The sequence below is a fragment of the Apteryx mantelli genome, chromosome Z (assembly GCF_036417845.1).
Source record: "Apteryx mantelli isolate bAptMan1 chromosome Z, bAptMan1.hap1, whole genome shotgun sequence".
NCBI classification, from domain to species: Eukaryota; Metazoa; Chordata; class Aves; order Apterygiformes; family Apterygidae; genus Apteryx; species Apteryx mantelli.
The window spans coordinates 17,835,161-17,859,469 of NC_090020.1; the positions used below are offsets into that span (position 1 = coordinate 17,835,161).

General features: G+C 41.5%; 1 protein-coding gene across 1 annotated transcript in view; it reads left to right on the forward strand.

Moving 5' to 3' along the window:
- The window catches only part of LOC136995370 (atrial natriuretic peptide receptor 1-like), a 41,517-nt gene extending 20,211 nt beyond the window's left edge, over positions 1 to 21,306 (forward strand). Inside the window, exons 10-23 of the mRNA XM_067316023.1 lie at positions 300 to 386; positions 647 to 790; positions 1,670 to 1,791; positions 3,441 to 3,582; positions 10,659 to 10,711; positions 11,750 to 11,835; positions 12,814 to 12,933; positions 13,798 to 13,891; positions 14,707 to 14,794; positions 15,571 to 15,710; positions 16,809 to 16,961; positions 18,026 to 18,124; positions 20,512 to 20,603; positions 21,157 to 21,306. Of these exons, the coding sequence (XP_067172124.1) occupies positions 300 to 386; positions 647 to 790; positions 1,670 to 1,791; positions 3,441 to 3,582; positions 10,659 to 10,711; positions 11,750 to 11,835; positions 12,814 to 12,933; positions 13,798 to 13,891; positions 14,707 to 14,794; positions 15,571 to 15,710; positions 16,809 to 16,961; positions 18,026 to 18,124; positions 20,512 to 20,603; positions 21,157 to 21,306 (1,570 nt within the window). The remainder of the gene's footprint in view (positions 1 to 299; positions 387 to 646; positions 791 to 1,669; positions 1,792 to 3,440; positions 3,583 to 10,658; positions 10,712 to 11,749; positions 11,836 to 12,813; positions 12,934 to 13,797; positions 13,892 to 14,706; positions 14,795 to 15,570; positions 15,711 to 16,808; positions 16,962 to 18,025; positions 18,125 to 20,511; positions 20,604 to 21,156) is intronic.
- Positions 21,307 to 24,309: the final 3,003 nt, after the last annotated feature.

A 24,309-nucleotide genomic window follows, 5' to 3' on the forward strand; every position in this document is an offset into this window, starting at 1 on the left:
TGCAGCAGCTCCACCTCCCAGCTGGACTAAAGTGGCTCTAGCCTTCCCTGGGCCTTGTTCCAAAAGCCATCCACAGATCTAGCATGCTTGAAGCTAAGCCCTAATGCTTCCCTGGTCACAGAAACAGCATCCTGTTGTGTAATCAGATTCAGATTCACATATGAACTCCAATTCCCTGCTTCATCTTTAGAGCTCTGAAGCCGTCCTCTGTATAAAAAACTTGCAGTCCATTGTCCTAGCCTGGCTGGCTTACGGAGTTGGATTAAAATATTGTGACCAGCACTTTCATTCCGTTGCAGTGACGGTAGAACAGTGGCCATAAAGAAAATAATGAAGAAGGCATTCAGCCTGTCCAAATCCATACGTAAGGAGGTAAAGCAAGTGAGGTAAGAAGTGAAACCTGAGAAGCGTATGCTGTTCCACTGGTTCCACAGAGGCTACAATCTGTCCAGACATGACTGTAACTTCACGTTCTCCTCTCTTTCAAACTTTGACACCTGATCAACAACTTCTTATGCCTGTTTTACTTCTCCTTTTTAGGAGACATTTTTAGACAATGCAGTTGGCTTTCCAGTTACAACACAAGAAGTAGGAGGGACATTCATGAAAGTTGCTAGTGTGCTGTGATTTCTGTTGATTTTCACAGAGAACTTGACCATCCCAATCTCTGCAAATTCATTGGTGGTTGCACAGAAGTGCCAAATGTTGCCATAGTGACAGAATACTGCCCCAAAGGCAGCCTGAGTGACGTTCTACTGAATGAAGACATCCCTTTGAACTGGGGCTTCAGGTAAAAGAGAATTTTGAAAAGCTAAAAGGTACAAACTGTACTGCCACATGATATTTGTTGTTTCGGACAAGATGTTAATTATAGATAAAGTCTTGGGGGAACAGATCTGTGATGTGGAGAGAGTGAAGAAGAAAGACAGAAAATTCAAGCATTCAGCCCAACTTGTCTTTTGGATTTCTGAGCAATCCTACATTTAGTGCTGGTCATGCTAAGCCAGTAACTTTTCAGCCCACCTTTGGTTATACTGTAAAGGTACTTTTAAACCTTTTTTTTCCCCAGGTAGCTTCATTTTGTTCCTAAATATCACGGGCTCTGTGTTTAACCAAAAAGCACTGCTTCTCTGTTTGCGAAGGTGCATTGGTGAAATGATTACCACAGCTACAAATGGTTTATTATACTTATACAATATAGAAAACAAGTTCAGGTTCTCTATGAAGTTTCCAGGAAGACACTTCCCTTATTTTTTGAAAATAATCTGCTTGGCACATTCCTTCTACTTCTGCCTTATGTTTGCCTTCAGCAAAGAAAAAGATTGCAAGCGAGGAAACCTTCCAAACAAACAGAGAAAGTTAATAGAAATTTGTTTCTCTTTTAAACATTTGAAAGTTGACTCAAGGATACAGGGGTACTGAGACATTCTAGAAGAAGCTGAACTGTTTTACAAAAGCCTGAACACCTATGGACCCAGAAAATTCAGTGGAAGTTAAGAGCATTCAGTAATCCATATTAAGTATTTTGAAGAAAGGAGCCTAGCAGATGGATTTGAAAGCCATTTCAGTCATGGGGAGCTTTTCTCTCAACATCAGTAGGCTTTAGCCCCTCTCTTGAGCGAGGATCCAGTTTATGGGGATGCTACCTCACTGATTGTGTGCCTTTCAGGTTTTCTTTTGCTACTGACATTGCCCAAGGAATGGCCTACCTCCACCAGCACAGAATGTATCATGGACGATTGAAGTCTAACAACTGTGTGATAGACGACCGATGGGTTTGTAAAGTTGCAGGTAAAGAGAAGGTATAAAACAAAACTTCAAGCCTGTCCAGCTAACATACTAGTGCACATAGATTTCACACTCAACACTGCTCGCAAGGACCTTCAAGTTGACATTTCAGGTGGAAACACTAACTATAACAGCCTTCATTAAAAATGCCTAGTGCTGAAGCAAGCTTCATGTAACATTATCAGGTCAAGTCCCTGATTTAACACATGTCACCACTGCACACATCAGATCCCATAAATGATGGAGTCTATCAACATCAGTCTGAGCAGAAACTCTGTCTCATTCTCAGTTTTGATGCACAGGGAAAACCTTAATTGTGGGCAATGCCGTAAAGCAGTGGAATGCTGCTAACTGACTGGTTTTATGAGGAAAAGCAGACTCATCTCAGAGCTTCTCACTCAATGCAGGCAAACCTAAATTTTATTCCCCCAGACACAAAGCTATGTATCTGGCCTGTTGCTAGCACAGGAAGACAGCCAAGGGGAGAGAAAAAACAATGGAGAACCTAGTTTAGTCTCTCTCACAGCCAATAAAGAGATAGGGAGCAATGAATATCTCTCCTACTCCCTCCCTAAAGTAGTTACCATAGCCTATAACTTGTACCCATCGTAGAAACAGCAGCAACAGGTTTGTCTTTCTAAGGTTCTTCCTAATGGCTGCTTCTCCATTTCCCATAGTATCCTGCTGCCTTCAGAACTGCCTGCTTTGCCTTGAGCTTGTTCTGGGGAAAACCATAAAAAATGGAGATAGTTGGATTGCATCAACTCCATCACACTAGCACAGCTCCTCTTGATTAAATGGGGTCTCTGTGAAATTGCTCAGGAGAAGTTAACTAGTAGTACTATAGAGACTTTGAATGTTTATGGTCTATATGAAAGTGATGATGCCAGGCAAACCTGCCTGCAAAAAATAACCAGTGTGGGGGCTAATTGAAAAACTCTAACAATCTCCAACCTAAAGAATGAAGCTTCAGGAATGTCCTGATTAGAGGTGACTCCAAACAAAACCAAAGGTCTACAGTCTGCTTTCCCACAGACTAAGCTGACTGTTGTTTGCATTTAAGCAAGCAGACTCCAATACTGTGTCACATTCACAGAATCTCTTCTCTGTCAGGACAAAGATATTGTTTGGCAACATCGGGCTGCAAAGATATTTCACATGTATGCTGCCTTTTTTCTGAGCTTAGTGGTATGCAAGTCAAGCCTACCATCTTGAGTAGCTCTAGACCGTATTAATACTCTATGAACCTGCCATCATAGATGAGGATCATCATACTATATGAGTAAAATGCTTCTACAGGAAGGACACAAGTAGAACAGAAATCTACATGCTGCATTTGTGTGATAACTCTTTCACTGGAGTGAGGCTACTGTCTCTGAATGTACAGGTCTATAAAATGACCCCAGTTGGAAGAGGCCATTTAGCTGAACTCTCCTGCTCAAAGGATGGTCACTAAATCTCACCCAAACATTTGCTTTCCAGATCCTACATCTGGAAATGTTTTGCAGAGTCAAGACCACCAAGCACACTATTTTTAGACCAAGATGTGTATTTTAAAGGGGGGAAATAAATTCCATTAAACAAGTTGTGAATCAATGAGTTTCAGAGAATTATATACTGAGTGGCTTGTTTTCCTGCTTCTTCCACATTAGATTATGGTTTGCAATCATACAGAAAAGAAGATTCTTCTGAGGAGTCCAGCACATACCAGCAGCAGCTGATACAGATTTACATAGCTCCTGAGATCCATTCCCTTTCAGGCTTTGAACCCACTTCTATGACAGATGTGTACAGGTAATAAACTTTTCATGTCTCTCTCTTTTAGTACTCCTATCACAAGTCAAGTATTAGAAAATCTTAATTAGGCTCAGTATAATTCTGTGGTCACACCGAAATACATTTGATGATTGTGTTTAAAAATGGATTTATCCTGCTGTACAGAGTAGTGTAAATACTACAGAGTCTCCTTTTCCAAGATAGATAGCCAAATACTGTATTCACTGACATCATATAAATACAGAGTTGTCCTAAAGATTTATAAGGAATTGCTCTGGACTAGAAGGAGCTTAAAGATCTGACCTTATTTGGTATTCCTTTTTTGTTGTTGTTATCCCTTACAAAAAAATAGGTTATTTTTAATAATGACAATACCTTAAGAGTTAATAGCATCAGTTTTCCAGGACGTTATAATATTCATCCCATTATTCTTTATTTAGTGACAACAAATTATTTTACTTTATACACATACTGCCTGTATTTCACTTGCAGGGAAAAACTGAGCAAGAGAGAGGAAATGAATGCACTTGTGAATAGCTCCATCACTTTCCTTCAGAGAGCCTCTATAGGAGATCACTTTGCAGTGGCTTGTTTAGCCAGCATCTGTAGCCTTGCCAGTAATGGACAGCTTCTATCCAATTACATTTAAAATAAATGGGATTACTATCAAATTTGTAGAGAAGAATAATCCAATGGACATTGAACTTTTTTTTTAATTACCAGCATTCCTTGGTTCTCCCACCAACTTTCTGTATGAAGTAGAAAAATCACTGTATTCTTTGTGTACCATATTTCATAACAATGATATTTCCTCTGTCCGCTTATTTCCAGTAGTTTGTTTCAAGCACTTGGATCAGAGAGTGGAGACTGGTATTATAAGATTTTTTGTGGCTGTTTTCTCTTACTTTGTCCTTGCCACTGCCCAGCAGAAGTCTGCTATTTCCTGGTGACTTTGGTAGCTAGTGGAAAGGAAATAACTAGAATTCAATAAAAGGTTGAAATGCTGACAATGCATCATCGCTGAACACAGAAGGGCATGGTTGTTAGCCCTATTTATTAACAACATTCACAAAAGAACAGCTATTACACCATTTCTTCAAAATGTCTAAGTTTTACTCTGGACTAGACTGAGCCACAACTAACGCTTACTGCCTTATGTGACTATTTGGGTGCTTTTATTGAAAAATTAGTTGCAGAAACAGTAAATGTTGCTTAAATTTTCTCTTTTTTCACTTACAATTCTTTAAAAATGATAAAATCTGAAGACAAGGTTTTATATGCAATCACATTACTCCCTTGCAAAGGAACATACGTATATACGATGTGTACACCTACTAGAATCTTATTAATTGTCATGCATTCTATCAGGTAACATTACTCAAATAAGAATTTGAGGTCTCCATAGTGCCTATATCTATAGACACAAATGGTCCTTGACGATTTGTTTCGAAATAGCTTGGTTGAATGCAGTTTGACACTGTGTTGGTATTTTGGGGTATTCTCATTCTGTCCTGTGTCAGTCTTTACCATTTCAACATGGATTTCTCTTAGAAAGTACTGTGCTCCAGCTACACAGTAATTTTAAGATTGTCTTTTGCACTGTAGTTTGTCATTGCCCCACAACCAAAATGCATTCTGTTTCCCCAAAAATATTGTTTCCTTCGTGCTTGCCTGGTTTACAGTTTGCCCCCATTCAGGCTAGATATCATTATTTGACTTTGCAGGCAGACTGGGCTCCTGAAGCCCTTTCTTGCCAAGCACTGCTCTTAAAATAGTGTCAACAGCTGATTTGCACATCTCATAGATGACTACACATTCCAATGAACTTTTATTAGATTTAGTGGATGCCTGCTGGATCTATCTTGCTGTCAATCTCTGTGTCTGCAAAATCCAGGTCTTCTTTTGTTGCTTTGCAGATAAATACTTTCTTGTTAATAAATAACAAAAAGCAGTGAAAGATGAAATGAGAAAGGGGGGAAGAACAACATGCAGTTAGGGAAGAAAGATGAAGAAAAAGAGATGGATCCTGTGTCATTAAAAACCTTGTCCTTTCAACTGAGCTATTCCTTAGAACTTGCATTTTAATGCAGCTTGTGTTTCTCGATATGACGAGGTGCTAAGCCTTCCTGATACATGAGCGTGGGCTCACTGGCTGGGCTGCAGTGGCCCAGTCTTGAAATCCTCAGTTGTTATCAGTGTAAATGTTACATTAATATTCCTGAATATATGGCCCAAATAAAGAATGAGTAGAGACTACAGGAGTGGGACTTGTAATTTTGTGTGCTTTTAGAGATTAATCACTTTGCTTCTAAAGTTCTCCAGGGAATGTGTTGATCAGATGGGAAAGCTAAAATGGGAATGAGAACAGGAGCATGAAAGTAGCTCCCATTTGAGCTGAAAAGGCTGTTTTCAGCCACAGTTTCTTCCAGACTGGCTTCTCTTGATTTGTAATGGTGATGTGAATCTCACTCAATAGCCATATCCACTCTGTTAGGACTTTTTTCTGAACAGTGCTGCTAAAGCTATATGAAATCCGTAATTCTTTAGTAGAGTTACCATCATCTAACAGTTCTCCTTGAAAATCTGTTTGAGCTTTGCTGCCTCACCAGAATTGGTACTACCAATTTTGGTACTACCAGTTCACCCAAGAATCTATCTGCCGACCTGACCTCTTGTCTAGAGAGGTTTGTGGCCTGCCGGGGGCTCGTGTGAGAGATGTCATGCAAAGACTGCCAAGGCTCGTCCACGCTTCGGACTATTACCCACTGCTGCTCTTCCATGTGGGCGCCAATGACACCAAGGGCAAACTGGAGACCATCAAGCAGGATTTCAGAGCTCTGGGGATGGTGGTCAAGGGTCTGGGAGCCCAGGTCATCTTCTCCTCAATCCTGCCAGTGAGGGGGATGGATGAGAGGAGGAGGAGACGGACTTTCCAGGTTAACGACTGGCTGCGCCGCTGGTGTTGGCAACAGGGTTTTGGTTTCTACGACCATGGGACCCTGTTTGAAGATCGACAACTGATGGCGAGAGATGGGATCCACCTCACGAGGCGGGGCACGCGGGTCTTTGCCAACAGGTTGGCCAACCTGGTAAGGAGGGCTTTAAACTAGGAAAGATGGGGGAAGGGGAGAGTTATAGTGACAGGGTAGTTGGCAAAAGACTGCTCAAGTCAGGATGCCTCCAGCAGGTGAATGCAGCCAGGGAAGTGCGCATGGGATGTGGCTATGGAGGACCCTCTTGTATCCCTCCTGGGAAACCTGCATGCTCGATCACCTCCCTGAAATGCCTGTACACCAATGCACGCAGCCTGGGGAACAAACAGGAAGAACTAGAGATGTGTGTGCGGTCGCAGGGCCATGATCTCATTGCCATTACAGAGACATGGTGGGATAGCTCGCATGACTGGAGTGCTGTCATGGATGGCTACGTGCTTTTTAGGAAAGACAGGCCAGGAAAGCAAGGTGGTGGAGTTGCTCTTTATGTGAGAGAGCAACTGGAATGTATTGAGCTGTGCCTAGGGGTGGATGAAGAGCGAGTCGAGAGCTTATGGGTAAGGATCAAAGGGCAGGCTAATAGAGGTGACACTGTTGTGGGTGTTTACTACAGGCCACCTGATCAGGATGAGGAAGTCGATGAGGCCTTCTACAGACAGCTGGAAGTAGCCTCACAATCCCAGGCCCTGGTTCTCATGGGGGACTTCAACCACCCTGATATCTGCTGGAAAGACAACACAGCTAGGCACAAACAGTCCTGGAGATTCCTGCAGAGCATTGGTGACAACTTCTTGACCCAGGTGGTGGAGGAGCCAACAAGGAGAGGTGTGCTGCTGGACCTCGTACTAACAAACAAAGAAGGACTGGTGGAAGATGTGAAGGTTGGGGGCTGCCTTGGCTGCAGTGACCATGAGATGGTGGAGTTCAGGATCCTGCGAGGAGGCAGCAGGGCACCAAGTAGGATCGCAACCCTGGACTTCAGGAGAGCAAACTTTGTCCTCTTCAGGGACCTACTTGGAGGAATCCCATGGGTGAGGGCCCTGGAAGGGAGGAGTGTTCAAGAGAGTTGGTTAATATTCAAACATCACTTCCTCCAGGCTCAAGAGTGGTGCATCCCTATGAGTAGGAAGTCAAGCAAAGGAGGTAGGAGACCTGCATGGATGAGCAAGGAGCTCCTGGCAAAACTCAACCAGAAGAAGGAAGTCTACAGAAAGTAGAAAGGGGGACAGGCCACTTGGGAGGAATATAGGAATGTTGTCAGAGTATGCAGGGATGCGACGAGGAAGGCTAAGGCCCGTTTGGAATTAAATCTGGCTAGAGATGTCAAGGACAACAAGAAGGGCTTCTTCAAATACATCAGCAGCAAGAGGAAGACTAGGGAAAATGTGGGCCCTTTGCTGAATGCAGTGGGTGCCCTGGTGACGAAGGATGCAGAGAAGGCAGAGTTACTGAATGCCGCCTTTGCTTCAGTCTTTACTGCTCAGGCCAGCCCTCAGGAACCCCAGACCCTGGAGGCAAGAGAGAAAGTCTGGAGAGAGGAAGACTTTCCCTTGGTGGAGGAGGAGTGGGTTAGAGATCATTTAAGCAAACTTGACACCCACAAATCCATGGGCCCTGATGGGATGCACCCACGAGTGCTGAGGGAGCTGGCAGATGTCATTGCTAAGCCACTCTCCATCATCTTTGAAAGGTCATGGAGAACAGGAGAGGTGCCCGAGGACTGGAAGAAAGCCAATGTCACCCCAGTCTTTAAAAAGGGCAAGAAGGAGGACCCAGGGAACTACAGGCCAGTCAGCCTCACCTGCATCCCTGGAAAGGTGATGGAGCAGCTCATCCTGGAAGCCATCTCCACGCATGTGGAGGAAAAGAAGGTGATCAGGAGTAGTCAGCATGGCTTCACCAAGGGGAAATCGTGCCTAACCAATCTGATAGCCTTCTATGATGGAATGACTGGCTGGGTAGATGAGGGGAGAGCAGTGGACGTTGTCTACCTAGACTTCAGCAAGGCTTTTGACACTGTCTCCCATAACATCCTCATAGACAAGCTCAGGAAGTGTGGGTTAGATGAGTGGACAGTGAGGTGGATTGAGAACTGGCTGAATGGCAGAGCTCAGAGAGTTGTGATCAGTGGCACAGAGTCTAGTTGGAGGCCTGTAGCTAGCGGTGTCCCCCAGGGGTCAGTACTGGGTCCAGTCTTGTTCAACTTCTTCATCAATGACCTGGATGAAGGCACAGAGTGCACACTCAGCAAGTTTGCTGATGATACAAAACTGGGAGGAGTGGCTGATACACCAGAGGGCTGTGCTGCCATTCAGAGAGACTTGGACAGGCTGGAGAGGTGGGCAGAGAGGAACCTCATGAAATTCAACCAAGGGAAGTGCAGGGTCCTGCACCTGGGGAGGAATAACCCCATGCAGCAGTACAGGTTCGGGGTTGACCTGCTGGAAAGCAGCTCTGAAGAGAAGGACCTGGGAGTGCTGGTGGACACCAAGTTAACCATAAGGCAGCAATGTGCCCTTGTGGCCAAGAAGGCCAATGGTATCCTGGGGTGCATCAGGAAGAGTGTTGCCAGCAGGTCGAGGGAGGTGATCCTCCCCCTCTTCTCAGCCCTGGTGAGGCCACATCTGGAGTACTGCGTCCAGTTCTGGGCTCCCCAGTACAAGAGGGATGTGGCACTACTGGAGCAAGTCCAGCGAAGGGCCACAAAGATGATTAGGGGACTGGAGCATCTCTCTTATGAGGAAAGGCTGAGAGAGCTTGGCCTGTTTAGCCTGGAGAAGAGAAGGCTGAGAGGAGATCTTATCAATGTGTACAAGTATCTGAAGGGAGGGTGTCGAGAGGATGGGACCAGACTCTTTTCAGTGGTGCCGAGCGACAGGACGTGAGGCAATGGGCGCAAACTGAAACACAGACACTTCCATCTTAACATGAGGAAAAACTTTTTCACTGTGAGGGTGACAGAGCACTGGAACAGGTTGCCCCGAGAGGTGGTGGAGTCTCCTTCTCTGGAGATATTCAAAACGCGCCTGGACGCGATACTGTGCAATGTGCTCTAGGTGACCCTGCTTGAGCAGGGGGGTTGGACTAGATGATCTCCAGAGGTCCCTTCCAACCTCAGTGATTCTGTGATTCTGTGAATTGGAATATAAATCTCATCAGGTTAATCTCAGTATTATTCAGCATATTTTATATCCATCATTTTACTTGCCAGTAGTCTTCCACTAGTGTTCTGGAAGATAGAGCCATACCTCACTATAGCAAGGGTGCCTTCCTGAACAGAGCAACAATTAGCAATACAATAGATTGCAAAACAATTTTCACCATAAAAATTAATGTCACCAAGAAGGGATGCATGTGGGGACTTGAGCAATACACAGTTTGAATAAACAGAGAGGCAAGAGCAAGCTCATTGGGATTACTGGCCCCAGGAGGTCCTGGCTCCTCAGAGGTCACTGTTCTGAAAGATCTCTAGTGAGTTCAATAATAAACTAAAAATCAAATTGTTATCCCATTCTCCCGTCCTTCGCCCTTGAAAAATGTGTTTGACCTTGATTCATCTAAGGAAGATGATGATGATGATGGCAACATAATCATTCAGAAAGAAGCAGCAATAATGCTCACTGTAAAATATCTATGCTGGACACTGAGTCTCATGAAGGACGTTACTGAGGTTTTCAGTGATCTCTACTGAAAAGGCAGCCACTCCTCCAACTGATGATCCTAATGAACCTGCTCCTGCCCTGCCATCCTCCACAGCCCAGACCTGTCCTGTGTATTTAAATGGTAGGTATCACTTACATCCCTGCACAAGTCTCCGCTGGACTCCATTAATTCTTCCAGGGAAAATAGCTTTGCTGTCCATCAAACTCAGATGCTTCATCTCTGAAGCTGATGATTGTGAGAGCAGACGGCTGTTAAATGATCAATGAAGATCTCTGAAAACACAGAGAATTAACCAATAGCAGAGAAGTTGTCATCCTCTCATTTGGTGTACTGAGCTTCCTATCATAAAATGGGGAAGGGTGAGAAATCATACAAAGAGGAAATCAATATCTCCATTTAATATGCCTTCATTAAGATTTTTTTTCTTTTATTTTGCAGTTATGCCATCATTTTACTAGAAATTGCCACAAGAAGTGAACCTTTGCCAGTAAGTAAAAACGAACTTTGAAGTTCCCGTGCTAATTTTGGCTCTGCTTCCAATGAACATATAAATTGAACACTGAGTAACTTAATGTTTAATCTGTTCTGTGAGTCCACATTTTCCTCTTGATTTTACTGGTGCAAATTCAGTTCCAATGGAACTTACAGTTAGGGCTTCCTCATGAACCGACCAGTCTCCCCTCCAGGACTTCGAAGAAGAGTGAGTGAAGAAAATAATGAGGCCCCAGACTGTCTTTTTGTTAGCTCTGTGAGACCTAAGGTGGGGCGGGGGGAGGTATGCCTTAGCATCTTTCTTTTGCTCTAGTTGTTCCTTCTCCTTCCCACCCAGCACAGACTCTTTCGGTGGAGTCTTGCAGTGGTAAGAGTATGCTAGAAGAGCAACTGAGCTGCTGTCCATGGAGAAAGTGTCACCTGTGCATGCATCTCATCATCTCATGATCAGTTCTAAATAGTAAGCACAAAAAATGCACCTTGAATGTGTAACCATGATCTTTCTGAAATAATTCTAACAACAAAAACTTGAAACTAACATTCTTCCACTTCTAACAGTTTGTGATAATGGACCAAAGCAGGCCTTGCAGTTTCCCAAAAGTCACCAAATATCTTTCAATGTATTCATTCATTTCAATAGTTGTTTACCTGGTATATACACTAAAATTAAAGCCTGTAAGCTTAGAGGGCTTTCAGCCAGAGCCATCCAGACTCGACTGAGCTGTATCTTTTTTTTTCTGTGCTCTGATGTAGAAATACTGATCTGGATAAGTCCTAAAAGAGAGGGAAAAATGAACGCTCCTACACTGGAAGTAATAGGGAAGACATCATGATCATCAAGTAATGATGATCACAGTAGTGTATTTTCAACAGGATATACAAAAAACACACTGCGTATTTTTTGTCTAGGGTTGCTTGATCTATCTATTGCATTCTATTAACATAATGAGTTTCTGTTCAGATCTGTCTCTGTTCCTCTTCTCTTCTTTCAACATTTTTTAATCCCCTTTTTCTCTAGAAAGATGATGTACCTTCAGCTGAAAATTCTTGGTGCCCACCTTTGGCAGAATTAATTTCAGGAAAGGCTGAGAATTCTTGCCCATGTCCCACAGATTACATAGAGGTGAGTAAGATATAATATTGCATATAAAAAATCTTTACTGAAGATAATTTAAAGCTGCAGACATGTGAAAGAAGTTTCAGAGCACTATTACCTGACAACCCAGAAAACAAGAAATGTGTCTCAAACAAGGAACAATGAAATAGCTTTAATATCCTTAATAAAAAAACAGTCATTCTGACAAACGGAAAGTTTCAGTTTTTCTCCCAAGTTGTCAGTGCAGTAGATAATGTTTTTAACAATCAGTCATCGATTTTTGCATATTTTCATTTGATTATAAAGTGTTGAATTCCATACATATTTAATATTAGTAATATATATTTAACCTACAGACAACAGGCTTTCAGATGTTGAACTACATGCCTCAGGCAAATTATGGGTTTTATTTGATTCTCAGTCATGCTGAAGGTCTGTGTGTTCAGTAGCTCAAACTCGATAATGAAGTAAACTGCCCCTCCCCACCATGTTCAATTGGAAGAAGTTTGTGGTGTTTTTGTTTCAATTGAAGATTATTTTATAACAACTGACCATTGCTGGTTTTGTACCAAACTAAACACAACAAATTTCCCTTTAGCAGCACTGGATTTCAGTGGGAGGTTAACTGGTTTTGAAATGAAGTTTTTAAACCCTTAAGAATTTTGTGTATAGACATGTTCTCTGAAAACAGTATGTGACTTAAATGGTGTAACAGTGTCTTAAAGCACAAGACGAGAGCTTCAGCAGTGTTTGGCAGAAGGAACATGAGCATCTGTTTTATCTAATCCATGACTCTCGCCAGTAGCACTTTCATGAACTAGCACCTTGCATTCAACACAGATCTGTGTAACTCTGAAAACCTCAGTATAGCCACACCATTTTTCCCCAACTGCAGATGGGGCTTCACGTGCACAGTTAGCACCAGGAACAGTATTAATGGGAAACCCTATCTGTACCTGCAAAGACAAGAGGCTGTTTGCTTTTATTGCCCTTTCCCTGTTGCAGTTAATCAGGAGGTGCAGAAAAAACAATCCATCCCAAAGGCCTACTTTTGAACAAGTCAAGAAAATGTTGTACAAGATGAATCCTAATAAAGTTAGCCCTGTGGACATGATGATGACTCTGGTAAGTTTAGATTTTTAGTCCAATCCAAGTCAAACTGCCCACCTGCAATGACTTCCATCTCTATTTCTCAGGTTTGTTTTTTTGATATCATATCCACTGTTTGCTGAGAAAACTAACAATCGTTCATTCACTTCTAATAAAGCAGCTGCATCTCAAAAGAAGCTGCAGTTCTGCCTGAGTCCCAGCTTGCCTTCTCATCTCATTTCTGTCAGTTGTTCATAACTTTCTGAAGATGTTTGGGGCTGAGCACTTTGGGGGTTTTTTCAGTCTAATGGTGTTGAGGTTTTTATGTACTTGCAGGAAATTATATTCCCCCTGCCTGGCGGCCAGGTTGTGGTTTTACGGTGCTGAGGGTATGGAAACCCTGCATGCCACAGATACAATGTTTACTGATGCATTTTGAGCACTGTACCTTAAGCCCATCAACAGAGAGAAGAGGCCCCTGCCACTACAGTACATTGCCTCCCACAGAAAAAGGATGCAAAAATCGTGGCATAACATGAAAGTTTATGGAGCAGCACTGTGAATTTTTGATAAAAGTCTGAGATTTATATACATCTTTAGTCTTGGCAAAGCATCTTAATACGCATTTTTGCAACTTGGGATCTGCATTGGAGTTGATCCATAATGATTACTCAGACTTGAAAACTCTGGGCCTGACTTCTGCCAGTGTGAGCAACAATTTCAAATCCAGTATTATGAATTAACTTAAGGAAAAAATCTGATCTTTGGATTTTTGAAAAAAACTTAGCTAGCACAAACCTGGGCCTTTGTCCATCTGAATGTTTTCAAAGCAGAATCATTCAAAGGCTTAAAACCTGTCTTTCTCAATAAATGTTTTGTACAATTCTTCATGTTATTCAGATGGAGAAATACAGTAAACACCTGGAGATACTAGTTTCTGAGAGAACCCAGGATTTAATGTATGAAAAACAGAAGACTGATCGTCTGTTGTATAGTAAGTTATGTAGCAAAAATGCAAGATATTCTCCTCAATAATAATTTAAATTTATCTGTCTAATAACAAGCAGAGAAATCTTTTCATGGGTGATTACTTAATAGGTAACTGTTAGTAGGCAATGAATTAGTATATTTGCTCCTTGCAAAGTTGAAAAGACTTTTAGATACCTTTTATATTTCCTCCCTAAAAATCAGGGCCCTAATCTGAGACAGCTATGACTGTGGAACCCACAGTGCTCTGGCTTCTTTGGATCTTGCTTGGCAGTCCATCTGTACAGCTATAAATGCTGGGGAACTGGTTTTGGACAGAGGTTACTTCTTGAAGGCAGTGTATCTTCTGGAATTCCGGAAAAAAAGAGATGAAGGGGCAGACAGAACTCAAAAGAGAGAAAAAGGAAAAGATTGAGAAAATGCAAGATGGGAGAAAAAAAGAAGAGAAGATCAAGAAATACAAAGAAGAGATAGCAAACAAAGTAACACAGGAAGAAAAGACCAGACAATTGACAAAGGAGCCAGTAATGTTTGGAGTCACACTATTTGAATTTAACCTTACTCTGACTTGGAATATGTAGAAATTGGTTTATTTTAACTCAAAAGTATGAGTCATCTGAAAAATCTGGACTTGTTATCAGTGACATTTACTCTGAATTCTCACATTACTGCAGAGCAGATTTTCATACTAAAGTGTGTTTTCACCTTCAAAATATTTTACATTTGTGAATACTGCTTTTATACCTTTGAACAAACACATTATGATTGTTGTTTTTTTTTTTTCTATGCAAAATAGTAATAATGCTCTACTTGCTACAACAGGTATGTTGCCGAAGCAAGTAGCAGATGATCTCAGGCAGGGAAAACATGCACAAGCTCAAAGTTACTTGAGTGCCACCATCTTTTTCAGGTAAATTAAAATGAGAGCTGGGAGCAGAACTGACTCTTACTGAAGAAACTTTTAAGGTCCTAGCTGAGATGGAACTCCTATCTGAGTATAGAATTTCTATCTAAACTTTAATTGCCGGTACCAGGTAGAAACATTTAACGCTGCAAATTTTTAATGCTTTTAAAAATTCTCAGATTCTCCAGTGCTTACCTTAAAATTAATTAAATGAACAAAGAGACTACTGCGAAGCTCTAACACACAGCAATACATCACTTTATGCGTGTTATACACACACACATGTATGTTTCATAAGACATACCTAAGTAAAGGTCCCAGGGTTTGCCTGTGTAAAGGAAACATGCCCATCCTTCCTTACAGTTCAAATGCCTTCACAGTCTTTGAATTTTGATGTGATTACATGTACATGAAAAAACTTACAAATTACAATTCTTTATTCCTCCTAAATAGATAGACATAAACCTCCATTTTCACTTGTACATAGTCTAAAATTGAAGACTACTTAGCCTGTAACAGGTTAAAGACTAGCTGTAAAAAACTGTTTACTCATTTGGTAAGCATAGTGCAGTCAGTCCTTTTAAATGGAAGGAGTCTAAGTAAATGTTTAAAGAGAAAACTGTTCTGCAAGATCCTCAGCCAAATACTGAAAAAGTGAAGGCTGGGCTAAACAGCTCCCTTGAGAAATTATTATGGTATGCCTAGAATTACTAGTCTGCTATGCTTAGTGGAAAAAAGCTAAGACTGTGCGTGAATGTGTTCTTTTTGTTATGTCTTAACAGCGACATTGTTGGCTTCACTGAGCTGTCCAGCAGCAGCACGCCTTACCAAGTGGTAAATCTCTTAAACAAGCTTTATACCACTTTTGATGAAATCATAGACAACTATGATGTCTATAAGGTGGAGACAATAGGAGATGCCTGTAAGTTCCTTGAGCTGCAGACAATGAGGTATTATACATAGGTATTTCATTGGGGTAGAGACTGCTCACAAGGAAGAGCATATGAAGGAAATTTGGAAAGTGAATTACCACTGGGAAGACCAAACAACACAATTAGGAGAAGGGAAAAGTCCTAACAAAGCCCTAGGAAACTTTTGGTACTGTTTCCTGAATATCCTTTGTCATGTCTACTGTTGGTGAATAATGTGGATGTGACAAATGGGTCGAGTGAGCAGCCCTTACCGTTTTATTTGGTTCCTGTGACTTGCAAGGTCTGACTTTAAACCTTGGTAATTCTTGTCTAATCCCAGTTAGCAACCTCCACTTCACAGGGACACAACTGAAAAATTTACCTTCTGCATGGGATCATAGATGCCATCCTCCAAGCTATATTACCTCTGTCTTTTTTGAGAAGACCGTAACAGCTGTATTTCCCCTCATTGCTCTGTAGGGGCTTGGCTGCCTCTTTTGGGGGGATTTTTAGGAAAATACCATGCTATTTCCTATCTGGGAATTTGCTGGGAACTGATCTCTATTAAAACTGAGTCCCACCCAAAGCCTAGCTGAATCTAGCAGGATCTTTGGATGAGACAGTCTGGAAATCCTTTAGCTGTTACAGAAGTGAAAAAGCACCCCTTTTTCCATTGCATGGATGAACACATACTACAGCATAGGGTTTCTGAACAACTGCACCCTGGGGTTCCCGAAGAGACCTGTCTCTTCTCCCACACATAATAGCCAGCGCCAGTAGGCATATGAAAAGGCCTAGTGGGATTCACTGTTTTTCTTTATAATATCTGCACAAAGACAAAAGGTATGGAAAAGTTACTTGGCCACTGTCTGTCCTGGAGGGAAGGAGACGACATTGCCTTATGGAAAAGCAAGAAGTAAATCTAACATTTTTCAGAGCTAGGGTAATTATACGCTTTAACTATTGCTCTACACTTCTTTTGTTTCTGGTTCTCTCTGCTCAACAGAGAGCATACGAAGGAATAGGGCTTAAAAAAAAAAAAAAAGGCAGCATCCTACAGCAAAAGTATGACTTATGCCAATGGCTAACAGTTGCATTGTTGTGTTAAGATATGGTAGTGTCGGGGGTACCCAGAGAGAATGGGATCCTTCATGCCGGTGAGATCGCAAGCATGGCTTTAGACCTCGTGGCTGTCTGCAAGACTTTTAAGATCCCACACAAGCCCAACACCCTCCTGAAGATAAGAGCAGGAATCCATTCAGGTATGTTGAGAGGGCTACTAAAGAACCTGTCTCTGGTCTAACACATGTTTCTGTAGTGGGATTTCCTCCCATTAAAAGTGAAGTGAATTTCCTACCATGGGATGGAGCACTTCATAGGGGTCAGCCCAACAGAATACAATATTAGAAACTTGGAATATTGGAAGTCCAATACAGAACACAATATTGGAAACGCTATGTGGCCCCATCTAGCCCTTTGAGATGCCATGAGAAAGCAGTCATTGCAGAGAGGTACATCCTGGGATGAAAATAGATCTAAACAGTCTGCTGATACAGGTGTTTTGGCAAACCAGATCCCACCAATCATCTCTGTGATGCACAGACCCCACTTAACTTCAGAGGATGTGATGGAACGCCTTTGCTGATGCGAGTAGGAAAGGCCCTTCTCCCTCCGTTACTAGTCCTTCTTAGATGTTCTGTACTCAAAACAGTGAGCTGCTTCCTGAGTGATTCAGCCCTCTCTCAGACCCCCAGCTTCCTGATCTAAGCTGATGTCTGATTGCAAGCCCTCTCCACTAGACAGCCAGACTTGGGCCCATGCTGTGCAGCACAGCATCTGCCAGTTGAGCAGCAAGAGATCCAACATTTTAAATTACCTGGGGCTGACATGAAAGAATCAAAACTAATATTTGATGGACATGTTCACTGGCTGCCTTCAGCAGGAGCAGGATACTTCCTGTGTCTCCTTTTTCACATGACTAGTGAGTGCTGTGTAAACAGCTGGGGGCATTCTTACCTCCCCATCCCTCACAATATTTTTTGTGCTGTTGATACATCATGTCTGCATGTGCTTTAACTCATGCTCAGCACCTCCACCCATCCTCCTTTCTCCCACCATCCTGTTTTGAGGCCCCTCTGGGATTCCCACCATGGCTCTGGAAGCCAGCTGTAAACCAGAAGTATAACCTGGTTAAGATAATATTGACATTGAATCTTTATTTTGTTAATAAATGAGATAAAAGGTAATGTAGGAAGCAGCTGGGAGGCTGTATGGATGAGTATGTGAACTAAGAACACAGAATATCTTGCTTTCTTTCCTCTAACAGGAGCAGTTGTAGCAGGAGTTGTGGGGACCAAAATGCCACGGTACTGTTTATTTGGAGATACTGTGAACACAGCTTCCAGGATGGAATCCACCAGTGAAGGTAACAAGGAGCAAACTGCAGGTGCAGTTTTGACCATCTCTTAATGAGTTTTGAAAAAATGGTATGCAGAGTTTTGAGTCCTGTCCTGTTTAAACGACTTTAAGTCCTTACCTTTGGAGGGGGTTGATTCCTGGGTCCAATTTGCCTGCTTGTTATCTACCACATACACATATATTAACCTATGGTTCTCCTATTCTGTGAAGAAATAGGATTCTTTACAACCTTTGTAGCAGCATCCCCTCATTCCCCAATTCTCAGAGGGGGGGTTTCATGGCTTTGAAGTTCTCTGCAGAAAAAAGACCAGGCAACAAGCAGATTTTGGAAGAGAGAAAATGAGAGCTAAGTGAGTACATTCACTGTTACTCTTCCTTCACAGCACCTGGCTGAATTTACAGCAAACATATTTTCACAGCTCCTATTTTTCACTTAGAGCTTCCACTAAGGAAGAATCCAGGAGATGGGTTTCACAGTTCCCCCATGGGAGCTGTGTCTGTCTGTAGCAGGTACAGAAAAGTCAACCTATTAGTCGGGGAAAGAGATTTAACAGAAATCTCTGTAGAGTGATTCATGGAGATATCCTCACTTTCACTTCTCTCCAGGGAACAACAGAGCCCCATGTTATTTAGCAAGCTTTGTCTTTAGTCAGTATGAACATCTGAAGCTCAGCTTCCAAAATATTTCGCCTGAGCTACCAGAACTGAAAAAAAAGTGGATGAGTGAGTGATCCAAAGCCAAACTTCCTTAATTAATTGCTTTTGTTTATCTCATTCATGAAATAAATCCGACTAGTTTTATGGTTTAAATTACAATGCTTTGCAAATGAATTTAAGTCTGGCAAAATCCAAGGGATTTTTAGTTGTAATTTCATGATAAAAAGGGATCTTGAACATGTCACTGTGGATGTCACCTATCACATTCCCCTAAAAACAAGGCAGGAGGGCAAGGGAGTGGTCCTACATGATGGCTTTTGAAGGCACATCAAGCAGGTTCCATTCCTTCTCACCATTATGCAGATTTTTCCAAAACAAATGCTAGTTTCTATAGAACATATACAACTTTCTTTCCTACTGTTCATCTCCTAGATAACTCCTTCCCTCTTCCTCCTCTCTCTTTCAGGCTCCTTCTGTGATCTCATTTGAAATGTTCAAAATCTGCTTCCATCATCCTTCACATTTCATCTTGTGTTCTATGTCTCTTGCTTTCTCTCACAGGGCTTATCGTCACTTTAAACTCAAACACAAAGACAGCGCTTCTTATCTTTTAAGCCAAGTCTTTTCTTTTCTCCCTCTCTCTTTGGCCATATGCATCTGAGGATCCCAAACATTGTTAACATGCTTTAACCCTTGGAAGATCACTGTGCAATAAAGGAATTAATAGCATTACTAGTAACATAAACTAAAATTTCTTTCAGCTGGAATGCAAGTGGTAGTCATTTGTTCTAAAGTAGAATGAACAGCTGAAATAGCAAATATCTACCGGAAAGAATGTTTCATAGATATGTATTTGGATACATTGAAACTTACATTTCCTGGTCTGTAGGGAGTGTTTTGAGACTTTCAGTATAAAACATTTAAACAAAAAAAAAAAAAGGATTTTACAAAAATGTCATTTTCTGATATAAAAAATCAGTAGAAGAATTCCAGCCAGTTCTACTACCATCTTGGATCTTTTTCAAACAGACAAATATAGTGATTTACTTATTATCACAAAAAATTAATGTCAAAATGGGAAATTTCCAAATTTTGGCAAAATTTGGAAATTTTGCAGGGGTATCCAGGACTCCTGCTATCTGTCCTCCTCCTCCTCTCTCTCCTTCTCTCATTTGCATAGGACAAGACAGCCAGGATTTACATGAAGAGACAGATGCAGCTAAGGGAAAATCACATTGCTAAAAAAATTAGAGGAATTATGATAATATTGTCCCTTCTCCCATTTTAATTTATAGATTTGGAAGCAGTGCAAAGATGGGAGTTTCTTTTGTTTGCTCTTTGTTGAAAAGTGTATCTGTGAAGAAAGCACTGGCTCTTTACTGACCAGGAGCAGAGCTATGTATGGATTTCTTCGCTGCTAGGTGAAAGGGGTGCCTGTCAAGAGACTCCAGATAGGCAGCTAAAAAGAGTTGAAAAATAATATCAGATGCAGGATGTGAACAGTACTGTTCGTTGACAGCTGTGTATTTGTCCTGAGATGCCCTCACAAAGAGGCCCAGGATATTGGAGCTTCTGTGTGTGATCACTTCAGATAACAGAGGAATGCCAAAAAAGATAAGAAAGCAAGCAAGCTGGAGTTCATTAGTAAGTCCTGAAGTCTTTGGAGCAGAGAGATTGCTGTGTCTGTTTTAAATGATTAAATAGGTACAATTATATGACAATTGTCTCTCTTTCCAGCTCTTAAAATACAGTGCAGTTCAAGTGCACACCAGCTGTTGGAGCAGATTGGAGAGTATGTGTTAGTATGCCGTGGGAATTTACAAGTCAAGGTGTGTATGCAACATTTATACTCAGCTTTTCAGAGAGGAGAGTGTGAAAGTACTCTCGAGTGCCCAAATTTTAACCCATTCAGTCCTCCATCTCTCAAAGGCCTTGAGTTAGTCTAGTTCCTGCTCCTGAAGAGAGGAGGCTCAAGTTTTCAATCAGGACCAATTCCATGGGCTTGCTCAAAGACTGCCCCAATAATTCAGAGAATGAAGGACTAAGCCAAACCCAGAAGTATTGCTTGGCAAGTCAGCCTGTCGTAACGGCTTGAAATTAAAAAGGTTCATTAAGAAACATCATAAATAATAATAGTTCCATAAGAGAACTGCATACTCTTGGACCCAGCGTTGGATGGGACTTTGAAGAATTGAATATTAATCCACAGTGCTGCTATTAGCACACAGATTTTTAAGGCAAGGTTTTGTGCATCAATTTCCCTATCTGTAAAATGTCTAATAGGTGCATTGGCCTCCTCTTGTGGCACATTCTGAGATGTAATAAGACTATTGCACAGAAGTTTGGTAGCACTATAACCACATGACTCCTTTTCTTCCCTAGGGAAAAGGAGACATGGTGACATATTGGCTTGAAGGGAAGAAAGCCTCTGCCACCCAGAAGGCAGTCCCCAGCACTTCTGTGACTCTTCAAGACTCTGGCAGAGCTTCATTTAGTCTGATACCAGGCGTCCTTCCCAGGGATCATCTCTAAAGTGCTATTTAGTAGCCACTTAGTGACTTCAGTGTCCACCCTGCTTTCAGTTTGCTAGATCACCTTGTGGGTTTGCACCATCATGGCAGTTTCAGAAAATAAGAAAATAGATAGTGCACCCCTTTGGCCTTGTGGATGTGTTAGCCCAGGCTGTTTTCTCTGGATCACTGATATCTCTCTCCCGCCAGTGTCAGGAAAAATATAAGAAAGCAAAATTCATCTTGGGGAATGATACGTAAGAACTCCAGCATCACGAGGTACAAGGGCAGGTTTAGCTGCTGATTTGCTTTCCTGGATAACCCTCTGCAAGCAGCCTCCATATCCTGCACACCAGCTGGCTGGACATTTCAGCCTGCAAGCTGCTCCCACTGGAAAGAAAGGGACAGTGTAGTGTTGCTATTTAGTGGTAAGACAAACCCTGTGGGTCTGATGATTTTCACAGTTTGAAAGGAAAAAAAAATAAATGTGTATTGCGTTAGAAAATAAGGCCTGCTGAAAGAGAAGGAGGAAGCAGTGCAACCATAGTGGACATAAGTCCAAAATAAGAATTTGTGCTCCTGCTTCATTTCTTCTCCACCATCTGGAACATATAATCATTGCAGTCATGTGCCACCACTAAGAAGAAAGTCCAGGGTAGATCCATAGATACAACACTCAATGATATTTGCCCTCTTGGTATAGAAATCTGAAAACCGTGAGAGAAAAATGAGAAACATTGCATGCTGTTAAACAGAGGATAGAGCATTATAACCACTCTTCTGGCGTACAGCAGTCTTCGGCTGCTCTGGGTCCTCTCTGAAATGCTACTTTTGACATTAGCTTATATTATGGACTTGCCTTTGCCTAGAGAAGTGGCTGAGGCGTAGTATTGTTGGATAGATGTCTGACTGTGAAATCAGGGATCCCTCTGAGTCACTGTGTAATTTAGGACACAGTTTATAAAAGGTCATTCCCGAGCAAGCACTTCCTGTATCGCTGCAAATGGAGTAATCTGTTGATGAGCATGGTTCTGTAGCATTGCTGGTGTTGACTTTCCCTAAAGACAAACGTTATGTATGGTAGACCCTGTTTGCACTTTTTAGGGTTTTATTTATGGCAACAAATCACTTTTCAGGGCTAATCTACTTTTGAAGACTTTAGCTAGTCCAGTTAAACTGATTAGCAAACGGTCTAACAGAATTAGATGTACAAAATGGGGAAAGAAAGGCTACACAGAGTCACAGCAGCTCCACCATAATATGATCTGGACTGAATAATGGGGAAGGAGGTGAAAAGGGAGGACTGTATAGGATATAGCTCCATTTACTGCTCCTTACTCTGTTCCCTCACCTTCCAGTCTCTGCCTGAAAATGAGGTAAAAGTACAACATGCACGTAGGTGCAATTTTTCTAGAGCAAGTTTGTTCAGCTTAAACAAGCAGTTAACTAGTTGTCCATGTTCCCATATAGTCAGCACATTTTTTAATGCTGAATATACGCTATGTGATCGTAATAAGAGATTCACACTGCAGTTTAGCTTCTGTGGAAAGTAAACGCAGCAAAAAAGTTAGATTTTTCAGAGAAGCTTAACAGAGGTAGAACTTAAATCCTTCTTAATTACAGAGGACTTCTTTGAAATTGAAAAAAAAAAAAGAGAGAGAGAGAGAAAGAACATTCTGGGTGAAATCCTATCTCAAAACAGTCATTAGAATGGGACCAGAATCACAGTCTGGAACATATACCTGATCTTATCACATTAGATCTCAACACAGAATCCATCTGAATTTTTAAAAGGTTAAATTTAAAATTTATTCCACATTTTCTCTAAACTTTAAGGATTCCGTTCTATATTTTTCAGTGTCATATTAGTGCATGGTATAGTACAGTTACCTTTTTGTAATCTTAGCAAAATAAACCTTTCAGTTATCCAGAGCCCAGTGATGACCTTTAATACAACTATTTCCTTTATACAAATGTTATCTAGATGTTTTGAAATTCTCTTCTGTATTGCAGTGCTGCATGATGCATAATGAAAAGTATACTTTTCATTATTTTTTCGGTGAGTTAGCGTTTGTTTTACCTTTTTATTAGAAAAGGTCATATCATAGGGTCTTTTATCAAATACGAATGTGATAGCATATGCTCTGTTATATGTTCAGCTGTGGCATTACTGCAATTTTAACTCATCTAGTTTATTTTAGTGTTGCTTTTAGAATTAAAAGCTTTAAAATGAGTGCCTTCTGAATATAAAGTCTTCTAAATATATACAGGTAATGATGAGCATTAGCAAGCTTGTTTGATTGACAGCCCTCACTACTGACATGTTGTTGGGCAGTATGCGAATACCCAAATACAATATTCGATACAATAGGGCAATCAGTAGAGACTGTACTACATACTTAATCCACCACAGGTGAATCTGGTTGCAGCATAAAGCCTGCAGGATGTGCCTTGCTTTTGCCTCCTGGGCACCACATAACTGCAGAGTTCATATTTTCTGTATTTTTGTGGCCACACATGCATGTGTACATATAAGCATCTATACATATATATAAAACATGTCTGGCTACAAATATGCCTATACAGGGAGAGCTTAGTGCAAATCAATATACAGTATAAAGTCACAAAATTGTCAACAATTACAAATGCCTCAGGTCTGGGCTGTGCAAATGTCTTCTAAGTTTCTGATCCCACTGATGGCATACAAAGTGATAGTGCACACCAAACTTAAGATACAAGGGCAGGTGTCTTTATATTACCTGCAAACCAAAATGCTGGCCCATGTAGCCACCTCCAAATCTATATCTTTGTGTGGGGTTACACTTGTGACTAATGTTACTGCAAATTCAGATCTATCCTATTAGATCTCTCCTATTATCCTATCTCTGACTGTCCAGGAAATGTAGCAAGAGAGTTTGTTACCGCTACCCCTGAAGCTGCTGGCTGAAGTCCCCATGACCCTGGCAATGCAGAAAACTGACCAGTGATTGTCAGTCGCTCAGGTTGAAGTCTGGTAAGCAGAACA